Source organism: Salmo salar, chromosome ssa03 (assembly GCF_905237065.1).
Source record: "Salmo salar chromosome ssa03, Ssal_v3.1, whole genome shotgun sequence".
NCBI classification, from domain to species: Eukaryota; Metazoa; Chordata; class Actinopteri; order Salmoniformes; family Salmonidae; genus Salmo; species Salmo salar.
Genome location: NC_059444.1, coordinates 290,873 through 303,871, shown reverse-complemented (window position 1 = coordinate 303,871; position 12,999 = coordinate 290,873). Strand labels below are relative to the sequence as shown.

The following is a 12,999-nucleotide window of genomic DNA, read 5'->3' as shown; positions in this document are numbered from 1 at the left end:
GGCTAATGTCCTCCTCTACTCATTATGCAATGTCCATTGCTGTTCTGGTTAATGTTTGTTAAACCCATTTCACTACTCAATACATTTATACCTTATCCAACCTCAGTTATCACCACCACATACTATGACATCTTCTGGGTTTTAATGATGTTTCTAGAGACAATATCTCTCCATCATCACTAAAATGCCTAAGTTGCCCTCCTCTGTATTCATCCCACCCATACTTTGTCTTACATACTGCCAATATTTTATCTTCCCCCAAAACCTGCTCCTTTCCTATAGTTACACATTTCCGTTTTTATATTTATTAACTTTCCACATATTTTCCTCTTACATCTCTCTTCATTGTGTTTGTATGGTGATCTTATTTTGTGTACTGTATCATTGATTACATGTTGTTTTACTCATGTTCTCTGTGATTTTGCCATGTTGTCGGAACTCACTTTATCTTGGCCAGATCGCGATTGCAAATAAAGTTTCTTAACACCCTACCTGGTTAAATAAAGTTAAATAATAAATATGGTAGTTTACTTTCATATCAGTCATATCCCTTTGACTAACTGTTACATGATCACCTACTCAGATATTTGATATAGGTCATGTCCTTTGACTAGCTGTTTATCAGTCATATCTGAACTAGCTATATCAGTCATTTCCACAGACTAAGCTACATCAATTGTATCCTTAGACGCATAGGTGCTTGTTGTCCCCCCAACTGTAGCTGTTTGCATCGATCCTTGTCTAATTGTGTTATCAATTCATACTTTTCTGTTTCAGTTTTCAGTCACTTAACCCACAGACAGCTAACATACAATCCATATCACTTTTTCAGCTGTATCATCTGCATCCACAACTTGCTCTCTGCTTATTAGCCAGTCGCCATCCCTGTTGTTATCAGTCACTTATCCACACACTAACACCCAGGTCATGTCCCCAACTAGCTGTTATCATCATATCTTTCAGCTGTTTCAGTCATATGACTTGCTGTTATCAGATCAGCATCACAGACTAAGCTGTTTATCAGTCACCTCTTGAACCAACTGTTATCGGTCATATCCCCCAACTAATTGTTGTCAGTCATATCCTTGATTGGCTGCCAGTCAGTCATGTCTTGATTAGCTGCATCGGTCACTATTACTTCCAAATTGGCTGTAATCAGTGTTATCCACAACCAAAATGACCCTTTTGGGTCTGTATCCCCACACTAGCTGGCTATCAGTCATGTCCCCAGACTGGCTGTTGTGAGTCATATCCCCAGACTGGCTGCCATCAGTCGCCTCCCCAACTGGCTCTTCCGTAAGCCATGTCGCCAGACTGGCTGTTGTCGTCCTGTCCCCAACAGCTGTTTATCAGTCGCATTAGAACATAGCTGTTTATCGGTCATATCCGCTTTAAGTGGCTGCAATCAGATCCCCAACTGGCTGGCCGTCGTCATATCCCCCACTGTTGTTATCAGTGTGCATGTCCCCAACTAGCTGTTATCCATCATACTAGGGCTAGCTGTTATCAGTCCTTATCCCCAACTAGCTGTTATCGGCCATATCTTGAGCAACTGTTATCAATTATATACCAGACCACCCATCAGTCCTTATCCCCAACTGGCTGTTATCATTATCCCCAGACTAGCTGTTATCAGTGTTATCCCCAACTTAGCTGTTATCAATTATATCCCCCGACTAGCTGATTATCGGTCTGTCCCCAACACGGCTGTTGTCATTCTATTGTCCTTAACCCCAGCTGTTATCGGTCACTTGTCCCGAATGCGCAATTATCGGTCAGCATCCCCAACTGGCTGTTATCAGTGATATCCCCAACCGCTGACCTCGGTCATATCCCAAACTGGCTGTTGTCGGTCGCATGCAACTGGCTGTTGTCGATCAACATCCCCAGACTACTGTTATCGGTCATAGCTACAGACTAGCTGTTGTCGGTCATCACCAGACTGGCTGAAGAGCATCATTGTATCCTTAAATGTTTATCGATCATATCACACAACCAATGTGTCTCATCCCCAACCATACATCTCTTATCCCCAACCTAATATAATTCCTTGTCACTTCCACTGGCTGTTTCCAGTCCTTATCTGAATGGCTGTTATCGGTCAATATCCCTTTCACTATGTCCTTTATCCCCGGCTAGCTTGTTATCAGTCATATCCTTACCAGCCATTATCAGTCATATTAACTACTGTTGTCAGTCCTTGTCCCCAACTAGCTGTTATCAGTCATATCATGCTCTTTCGCTGTTTCAGTCTGTCATTGAGTAGCTGTTATCGTTCATATCCCCAGAACTAGCTGTTCTTAGTCATATCCCCAAGATTAGCTGTTGTCAAGTCATGTCCCCAGACCCAGCTGACATCGAGTGTTATCCCCAGACTAGCTGTTGATATTATCAACATATCTTCAACTACTGTTATCATTGCTCCCCAGACTAGCTGTTGTCAGTCATATCCCCAACTACTATTATATATCCTTAGAGTAGCTGTAATCAGTCGCATTGAACTAAGCTGTTATCAGTCATGTCCCAAACTAGTGTTTCTCACTTCTCTGTTTCCTCTAGCTGTATTCAGCATTTCACCGTAAGGTTCTACACCTGTTGTATTCAGCATTTCACTGTAAGGTTCTACACCTGTTGTATTCAGCATTTCGTAAGCTCTACACCATGTTGTATTCAGCATTTCACTGTTGTGTTCGGCATGTGACAAATAACATTTGATTTGATTATTCCCCACCACCTGGGACCTGTAACACATGCGTAATACAATAATAGGAGAAAGCTTGTCACTTTAATACCACTCACCTTGAATTAAGAATCATGAAAGTCAGTGAAGAGGACCATGCTTAGAAGACAGAACAAAGAATAAACATGGGTAATGTAGTTGACAAAACCCCAGTGAAAAGAAACAACAGCAAAGTAGGGGTTATAAAACAGCATTTTATTACTGCTACCTCACACCCACATTGACTTATAACACTTTACTTTAAGACATGGAGTAGCAAAGGGTTGTTATCATCATTCATTTGTAAGCGTGGTTTTTATTCAAGCAAAAGACTTAAAAAGTAAAAGCCACACACACTTCACTTTCTCCAAAGATACATTTAATCTGGAACGTTATATTCCTTTACTACAAAAACATACACAACCTTAATAAAATGATAGTAATAATATAATGTAAAACATACACAACCTTAATAAAATAATAGTAATAAAATAATGTAAAACATACACAACCTTAATAAAATAATGTAATAATATAATGTCTTTGTTGTAATTGTAGTGGTAATATTATATTAATCAAACATATACATTACTTAGTAAAATAATTAATAATAAATAAAAGCATACACAACCTTTTGTAAATGATGTAATAATATATAACAAAACTACTGCCTTAATAAAATAATTAATATTATATTAATAAATAATTATATATATATACAGACACAACCTTAATAAAATAATAGTAATAAAATAATGTAAAACATACACAACCTTAATAAAATAATAGTAATAATATAATCTAAAACGTACACATCACCACTATGTAGATGGTTTGTTTGCTCCAATCCACATCAGTACAAGTTATTCTCTGCACTCCGGAACTGCACATCCCACACCAGACAAGAGTTATTATGAAACAATCCAGATATTATCCTACAGTAGCATGGGAGAGTAACCTACAGTAGCATGGGAGATCTTAACCTACAGTAGCATGGGAGAGTAACCTACAGTAGCTTGGGAGAGTAACCTACAGTAGCATGGGAGAGTAACCTACAGTAGCATGGGAGAGTAACCTACAGTAGCATGGGAGAGTAACCTACAGTAGCTTGGGAGAGTAACCTACAGTAGCTTGGGAGAGTAACCTACAGTAGCATGGGAGAGTAACCTACAGTAGCATGGGAGAGTAACCTACAGTAGCATGGGAGAGTAACCTACAGTAGCTTGGGAGAGTAACCTACAGTAGCATGGGAGAGTAACCTACAGTCATATGGGAGAGTAACCTACTGTAGCATGGGAGAGTAACCTACAGTAGCATGGGAGAGTAACCTACAGTAGCATGAGAGAGTAACCTACAGTAGCATGGGAGAGTAACCTACAGTAGCATGGGAGAGAGTAACCTACTGTAGCATGGGAGAGTAACCTACTGTAGCATGGGAGAGTAACCTACTGTAGCATGAGAGTAACCTACAGTAGCATGGGAGAGTAACCTACAGTAGCATGGGAGAGTAACCTACAGTAGCATGGGAGAGTAACCTACAGTAGCATGGGAGAATAACCTACAGTAGCATGGGAGAGTAACCTACAGTAGCATGAGAGAGTAACCTACAGTAGCATGGGGAGAGTAACCTACAGTAGCATGGGAGAATAACCTACAGTAGCATGTAGCTGAAAAGTCAACTCAGCCATATGGAGAATAACCTACAGTAGCTGAACAGTCAACTCAGCCATATGGAGAATAACCTACAGTAGCTGACCAGTCAACTCAGCCATATGGGAGAATAACCTACAGTAGCTGAACAGTCAACTCAGCCATATGGGAGAATAACCTACAGTAGCTGAACAGTCAACTCAGCCATATGGGAGAGTAACCTAAAGCAGCTGAACAGAACTTAGCCGTATGGGAGAGTAACCTAAAGTAGCTGAACAGAACTCAGCCATATGGGGGAGTAACCTACAGTAGCATGGGAGAGTAACCTACAGTAGCTTGGGAGAGTAACCCACAGTAGCTTGGGAGAGTAACCTACAGTAGCATGGGAGAGTAACCTACAGTAGCATGGGAGAGTAACCTACAGTAGCATGGGAGAGTAACCTACAGTAGCTTGGGAGAGTAACCTACAGTAGCATGGGAGAGTAACCTACAGTCATATGGGAGAGTAACCTACTGTAGCATGGGAGAGTAACCTACAGTAGCATGGGAGAGTAACCTACAGTAGCATGAGAGAGTAACCTACAGTAGCATGGGAGAGTAACCTACAGTAGCATGGGAGAGAGTAACCTACTGTAGCATGGGAGAGTAACCTACTGTAGCATGGGAGAGTAACCTACTGTAGCATGAGAGTAACCTACAGTAGCATGGGAGAGTAACCTACAGTAGCATGGGAGAATAACCTACAGTAGCATGTAGCTGAAAAGTCAACTCAGCCATATGGGAGAATAACCTACAGTAGCTGAACAGTCAACTCAGCCATATGGGAGAGTAACCTAAAGCAGCTGAACAGAACTTAGCCGTATGGGAGAGTAACCTAAAGTAGCTGAACAGAACTCAGCCATATGGGGGAGTAACCTACAGTAGCATGTAGCTGAACTCACCATCTACCCCTACTCCCTCAAACCCTCCCCATCCTCCACCCCACCAAACACCCTTAGCGTCCACCCCTACTCCTCCACAGTCTTACCCCAGCCTCCACCAAACCCAACAACCCCAGCATCCACCCCTCCATCCCATCAGCACCCCTGGTATTGATCCCTCCTTCCCTCCAACCTTCACATAACCCTTGGCCTCCACCCAGCCTTCCCCTAGCCATCATCACCACTTAACCCCTGGATCTCAACCCAGCCTACACCTTAGCCCAGAGGTAGGTAACCCTGGTGCTGGAGTGCCGCAGGCATTTCATGTTTTTGGATTTCCAGCAATCAATGAACTGATCAATTAGCTCAGTTGGTCAGGTTTGCTGCCCTTGCCATCCCCAACCCCAACCCTCCCCAACCCCTCCCCCCTGCCCAGCCCTCCCCAAGCTATTCCCAACCCCAGCCCTCCCCAAGCTATTCCCAACCCCAGCCCTCCCCAAGCTATTCCCAACCCCAGCCCCCCCCAAGCTATTCCCACCACCAGCCCCCCCAAGCTATTCCCAACCCCAGCCCTCCCCAAGCTCTACCCAACCCTACCCAACCCCAGCCCTCCCCAAGCTATTCCCACCACCAGCCCTCCCCAAGCTATTCCCAACCCCAGCCCTCCCCAAGCTCTACCCAACCCTACCCAACCCCAGCACCCCCAAGCTCTTTCCAACCCTCCCCAACCCCAGCCCCAGCCCCCCCAAGCTCTTCCCAACTCCCAGCCCTCCCCAACCACAGGAAATACTTTTGTAAATTAAACACATTTCAGAGCAGTCAAACGTAACAAATTAAGAGTAAAACAAGAATTTAAGCGATGGAACTGTTAGAGGGAGTGAAAGCGAGAGAGAGAGAGAGAGAGAGAGACAGAGTGGTCAGAGAGAACATTATTTTATAAATGTGGGTCATGCTTTTCTCCAAATTAACTGTTAATGATAGCCTTAACACACCTGCCTTTCACAGATCCAACTATTGTTGTGGTTACATGACACATCATTCCAAGCCAGTACTGGGTCCTGTTGAGTGTTGTCAACCAAAGCGCAGTCTTCTTGCAAATCATTTGGCTCCCCTTTGCTCCAGTAACTTGTGGTCAGTGGTGTGCCGTCCACCCATCTCCACGTTCCCTCAACTTCTATGTCAGTCAGACCAAACCAGGCTCTTTTGTTGAATGCTTTGATTAAAGCCTGTTCCTCTCTGCTGTCGATGATCACCAGGTTTGCTCCTCTCGCCTGACAGTCCTTTCTGCTCTCATCCCACGTTTTCTTATCAGGGGAGATGTAGTAACAACTGCAGCAAGACTTCTTCCAGTCTTGGGGACATGTGCCATATTTATTACAGGTCTGTAGCTGGTCTCTCTCTGCAGTCAGGGTGTTGTAGCTGATCTGTAGCTGGTCTCTCTCTGCAGTCAGGGTGTTGTAACTGTTCAATAGGTTTCTCTCTGTGAAATAATATGATCAATGACCAAGTTAATCAGACATTACCAGGGTTGGGGTCAGTTGCATTTCAATTCCAGTCAATTCAGGAAATAAACTGGAATTCCAATTCCAATTCTCTCCAATGCTTTTCAATGAGGAACATTTGGAAATTGGTTTACTTTCTGATTTGACTAAAATGAAAATGGAATTGACCCCGATCATTGTTCATTACACCACGGATTATTAAGAATATTTGAGTGAGAACATTTCAAACTCACGGTAGAGTAACAGGCCTATGATCCCAGCCATTAGGAGAACACACAGCAGCCCCAGACACACTGCAGCAGTTAGGAAACGTCTCTTCCACACTGAAGCACAAATTATTACCATAAGAACTTTATAAGGTATTTGCGTCTGTTTGTGTTGAGTGGCTCTTTCAAGCACTCAGTAAAATAGACAAGCATGACTTGGGCCACAACACAACAACCGAGTTCTGGTACCTCAAATGTTCTGCTGCTTGAATTGCAGCCCCTGCTGAAAAAACAGCATAGACCAGCATAGGCTGGTGACCAGCCTTCGTTGTGTTTTTGCTGGTGACCAGCCTTCGTTGTGTTTTTGCTGGTGACCAGCCTTCGTTGTGTTTTTGCTGGTGACCAGCCTTCATTTAGTTTTTGCAGGTGACCAGCCTTCGTTGTGTTTTGCACACCAGCAAAACCAGCATGGAGAAACATTATGCTGTCTTGCAAAGTGATGCCTAATTCCTATTGGAATCCAACCTGACTGGGAATATCCAAAAATGAGAACTTGTATTCACCCACAATCTGCATTCAGAATGACTGCCAGGGTTGGAAAGATAAATAAATGAGACTTCCTAAACTGGAACAACCATTTCAGTAACAGGTGCAATAAGTCCAACTAACAGATGTATGCTATTTATCTTTGGTAGCATGAAAGGTGAATCAAATATTGTGTATAGGGGCGGCAGGTAACCTAGTGGTTAGAGTGTTGGGCCGGTAACCGAAAGGTTGCTACATCGAATCCTCAAGCTGACAAGGTAAAAATCTGTCGTTCTGCCCCTGAACAAGGCAATTAACCCACTGTTCCCCGGTAGGCCATCATTGAAAATAAGTATTTGTTCTTAACTGACTTGCCTAGTTAAATAAAGGTTAATTAAATGTATTTCTATCATTTTTTTTAAAGCCCTGCATAGCCTACAGACACTATAAACAGGGTACATGTGGGAGAAAACTTTGCAGTTTTAAAGCTATTTTACTGTAATTCAACAACAAAACATTTTCATGGCATATGACGTGTTTATTACAGGTCCCAGGAGTGATACCGGGAAAACAGATAATATATTTCCTGTAAAACTGGAGAAATGATGAGACAAGAGAAAGTTGGCTGGTTTCAGGAACATTTCTCAATTGAATTTAACACGCATATTTTTTTCCAGAAAGAATCAAGGGTCTAATTATCTGGTTCATTGTAATTGCTTTGTAGAAAAATATAAATTCACTGTTCTCATTATCAATAGAAAATATCTACATAAAACAAAACACATTCACACACATTCATCTGTTCCAAAATAAAGGCTATTCACTAACAAATAGTGCAAAAGGTATGCTATCTAGCTGGTAAAACCGTCAAAGTGTATGTATTTTTGTCCCAACACATCTCAACAGATTACCCACTATAGTAGTGTAATCAACCACAATGACCCCCACTAGCCGTGCTACCGCTAACAGCAAAATACAGAAACAGCTAAGCATATAGCTAGGGCTAAACTAGCGCTTAGCATGAGGCTAGGCTAGCTAGCGAACTTTCTAACCATTAATTAAGGCAAATATATAAATGACTAAACATCTAACTACAAGGATTGCAACATATAAGTACATATATCTGAGCCTTCGTTTAATAAAATAAATTCATCCGGACCTTAGAAATGCATATTTATAACTTTAAAAAGTCAGTAAAGCCATTTTGTTACCTAGTGCGGCTTCATTACTTATAATGGGGAGACTTTAGCATTGTCTAGCTTCGACAAAAACAACAACACAAAAGCACCTTAAACACCACACAACCCATAAAATACTTAGTAAAACTTGTAATCATACTATTTCAATATGTATTTTGTATAATTATACATTACATACCTGTAAAACAAGAGAAATATTCTTCTTCTGTGGGGTTCATCTGCGGTTGGCATCCAACGTTACAGTGCATTACCGCCACCTACTGTACTGGAGTGTGGGCCAGAGACGGAGAAACAAAATCCTACCTGCCAGCCCCGTTGCTCTTAACAAGCTTTCTGCCCATATCAGCTATGTCTATGTCCTGGGAAATTATCTTGTTACTTACAGTGTCATGCTAATCACATTAGCGCACGTTAGCTCAACCGTCCCGTAGGGGGACACCAATCCTGGTGATGTTTTAACAGGCTTTTAGCCTGCCATCTCTGCACTATCATTGTCCATATCAAGCTTTTAACCTGCTCCTGCCATTTCTGCACCATCATTGTCCAGGCTTTTCGCCTCGGCCTTGCTCATTGAAACTACAACATCAACATCCCCACTATTAAGAGCTTGTTTAGCCAGTACATAAACACCTCCCTCTGCAACTGGATCCTGGACTTCCTGATGGGCCGCCACCAGGTGGTAAGAGTAGGCAACAACACGTCTGCCACGCTGATCAACAACACAGGGGCCTCTCAGGGGTGTGTACTTAGATCCCTCCTGTACTCCCTGTTCACCCATGACTTTGGGGCCAAAAACGACTCCAACACCATCATTAAGTTTGCTGATGACACCATAGTGGTAGGCCTGATCACCGACAACGATGAGACGGCCTGTAGGGAGGAGGTCAGAGAACTGGCAGTGTGGTGCCAGGACAACAACCTCTCCCTCAATGTGAGCAAGACAAAGGAGCTGATCGTGGACTACAGGAAAAGGCGGGCCAAACAGGCCCCCATTAACATCGACAGGGTTGTAGTGGAGCGGGTCGAGAGCTTCAAGTTCCTTGGTGTCCACATCACCAACAAACTATCATGGTCCAAACATACCAAGACAGTTGTGAAGAGGGCACGACAAAACCATTTCCCCCTCAGGAGACTGAAAAGATTTGTCATGGGTCCCCAGATCCTCAAAAGGTTCTACAGCTTCACCATCGAGAGCATCCTGACCGATTGCATCACCGCCTGGTATGGCAACTGCTTGGCATCTGAGCAAAAGGCGCTACAGAGGGTAGTACGAACGGCCCAGTACATCACTGGGGCCAAGCTTACGGCCATCCAGGAGCTATATAATAGGTGGTGTCAGAGAAAAGCCCATAAAATTGTCAGAGACTCCAATCACCCAAGTTATAGACTATTTTCTCTGCTACCGCATGGCAAGCGGTACCGGAGTGTCAAGTCTAGGACCAAAAGGCTCCTCAACAGCTTCTACCCCCAAGCCATTAGACTGCTGAACAATTCATAAAAATCGCCACCGGACAATTTAGATTGATATCCCCCCCCCACCCCTCCCTTTTGTACACTGCTGCTACTTACTCGCTGTTTGTTAGTTATCTATGCATAGTCACTTTGCCCCCACCTACATTAAAGCCCCGCCCTCGTTATTCTTTTTCTTTTTTTGTTACTTTTTATTATTACTTTTTATTTTAGCCTACTTGGTAAATATTTCTTCTTCTTGAACTTGTTGGTTAAGGGCTTGTAAGTAAGCATTTTACGGTAAAGTGTACACTTGTTGTATTCGGCGCATGTGGCAAATAAAGTTTGATTTGATTTGATAAGTGTAATACGGTCTTACATTTTTCCTCATGTTAATGCTTGCTTGATGAAAATTCTTGTAAGTAATATCCTGTTAGGTTGAGATTAATCTCAAAAGGGAGAAGATGTGGTGGAAATGAATTATGAATTACATACTGTACTGTTTAATTAGACATACTATGCTGTTTTACTGAGAGAAATGTCCATTATTATATGTTAGTATGCTGATACAGGCTTGTCTTCTGTGGGTGTGACCGCAGGATGTTGACATCCTGTTTTCACAATCTACAGGAACTTAGATGTTTGGAAACATGCAAGAAATAACAGACAATGGTGGCAATGTCAGCTATCTTAACCTGAACAGACAAGCTAAATCACGTTTTACACACCATGTTCCGGCCCTGTTTCCACCCATCTGTTGAACTGCCACGAAGACAAAATAGGTTCTTCTTTTTCTATAAGAGGAGAGAGGCAACTCTGTTTGTGAAGCTGACTATTCTTAGTGATGGTTGATTGCTTCATTTTTGCAAATCGTATAGTTGTTTGAAGTATACAGTCTGTCTCCTTTTGGTTAGAATTACCCAGACAGAACCACTACATATCCCTGTCGGTTTGATCCATGTTTCCTGCATACAAATCACATCAGGCTTTAGTTGGCATATCTACAATGAACTGCTTGAACTCCTGCCCATTAGCCAACAGGCTTGGATCATTCCATTGTAGTATTACCACCATAACTAAGATCCAGTAATACATGACTCCACCCTCGGCTGATCGAGGTCATCTCCAAGCTCTTACCATGTCAACCCTGTCATACACAGATGTCTCCCAGCCACTTTCACTGCTAGCTGAATCCTCTCTGTTTTAGACTCTACTTTAGCAGTGCTATTGATAGCTCCTGCTATGAACGTCACGGGCTTTCTCTTATCTATGTATGCCATATCACCGCCCACCTGCCCCGTAATCCCCGGTCTAGATGCTCCTACCCATCTCTCTCTTGAACCTGTATCGCCTTTCAACTAATCCAATCTGTTAGTAGGACTTATTGCACCCGTTAGTGAAATGGTTTTTCCAGTTTAGATGGTTTAGGTTAGGGATCATACTCTAGATTCAGCCACGGGCCGGTTTGTTCTTGAGCGGATGGTCGGGGGGTCGGAAAATAATACGAAATCATTTGTAGACTGCAAATTAACCACAAGAAGCCCAAACATATATAATATGTCACTAAAACATAATCAATTCAAAATGTTCTAATATTTATATTTGATCACGTGTCTCTCTATTATGCGTGGGAGTACTTGGTAACAGATTTCCAAAATAAAAATCACTTGGAGCTGATTTCCTGAAAATGAAAATGCTCAGAAACTCGAGCGACCAAATAAAACCACCAACGGTCCAAATTCGGCCCTTGGGCCGCCAGTTGGGGAAGCCTGGTTAAGATAATCTCATTCATTCATAATTTCGAACCGTGGCAGTCAGTCTGAACATAGATTTTCGGAATCCACTCTGGATGGATTCTAATAGGAATTAAACGTAACTTTGCCAGCATATTGTGACTTGACACTGATCACCAGTGTCCAAAACACAGCAAAGACTGGTCACCAGCAAAACACTACGAAGCCTGGTCGGCCAGCATAACCCGCTAGACCAGTATCGGACCAGCGCTGACCAACATGGGTCAGCTTGAAATTGATGCTGGTCTATGCTGTTTTTTTCAGCAGGGGCACTCTTATAGAATATATATTGGCCTTAAAATATGGTGGAGTTCAGGCACCCAAAATGAGCACCCGCTGTTACCTGAATGTTGATCAACAACACCATCCTTCTTGTGGGACTTGATTGGTCTTTCGTTTGCGTATATATGATCATCAAAATCCATGGTCTTTATTTAATTAGGTTCTTTGTCTTCAAATCGTAACTTCTACTCTTGTAACTTCTACTGTTGTAACTTAAAGTCTGCTGTTATCTCAGTTGTTGGTTTGTGTCTGTTCGCTGCACCACTAGAGCCTCTGTGTGACTCAGTCTAATGTAAGAGACAGTTTTAACTGTCAACCTCATTAAAGGGGGAAACTGTTTAACCAATAGTATGACACTAACCACCACCATGTGACTCCAGACTTATTTTCTGAGAACCATGTTTGTTTCTTACAGTGAAGATTAGTTTGTATATTTAGTTTCTATTAGTTTAGTTTACCCCAGTGTAGATTAGTTTGTGTATTTAGTTTATATTAGTTTAGTTCACCACAGTGTAGATTAGTTTGTATATTGTGGTGGCTAATTTCTGCATTACCAAATGAGGAGAGTTACAAACTTCACACACCAGTCAGAGTTATATACGTAAACTACATCTTTAATAATTAAGATACTTTTGCAAAAGCACTTTGACTTTCAATGATACGCTATCTCTAATGAACCATTGAAAAGTAATTACACAAAAGTACAAAGAGTTCTAAAAAGTACAAAGAGTTCTACTCTCGTTCCTGGTACTTC

At 42.3% G+C, this 12,999-nt stretch overlaps 1 protein-coding gene and 1 long non-coding RNA gene across 3 annotated transcripts; both read right to left on the bottom strand.

Moving 5' to 3' along the window:
* Window positions 1-2,914: 2,914 nt before the first annotated feature.
* On the bottom strand, window positions 2,915-4,113 carry LOC123741886 (uncharacterized). Of its 2 annotated transcripts, XR_006769408.1 has the most exons (3): window positions 4,071-4,113; window positions 3,449-3,677; window positions 2,915-3,187 (listed from the first exon to the last, which is right to left on the bottom strand). It is a non-coding gene; the product is annotated as an uncharacterized lncRNA (long non-coding RNA). The 2 variants fall into 2 exon arrangements; XR_006769407.1 differs by lacking the exon at window positions 4,071-4,113 and having other exon boundaries at window positions 3,449-3,689.
* A 1,945-nt stretch (window positions 4,114-6,058) lies between these two features.
* On the bottom strand, window positions 6,059-12,527 carry LOC123741585 (CD209 antigen-like protein E). Its single transcript, XM_045714347.1, has 3 exons — window positions 12,307-12,527; window positions 7,025-7,114; window positions 6,059-6,769 (listed from the first exon to the last, which is right to left on the bottom strand). Exons 1-3 carry the CDS (start codon window positions 12,386-12,388, stop codon window positions 6,273-6,275), a joined length of 669 nt encoding a protein of 222 aa, XP_045570303.1. The 5' UTR covers window positions 12,389-12,527; the 3' UTR covers window positions 6,059-6,272.
* Window positions 12,528-12,999: the final 472 nt, after the last annotated feature.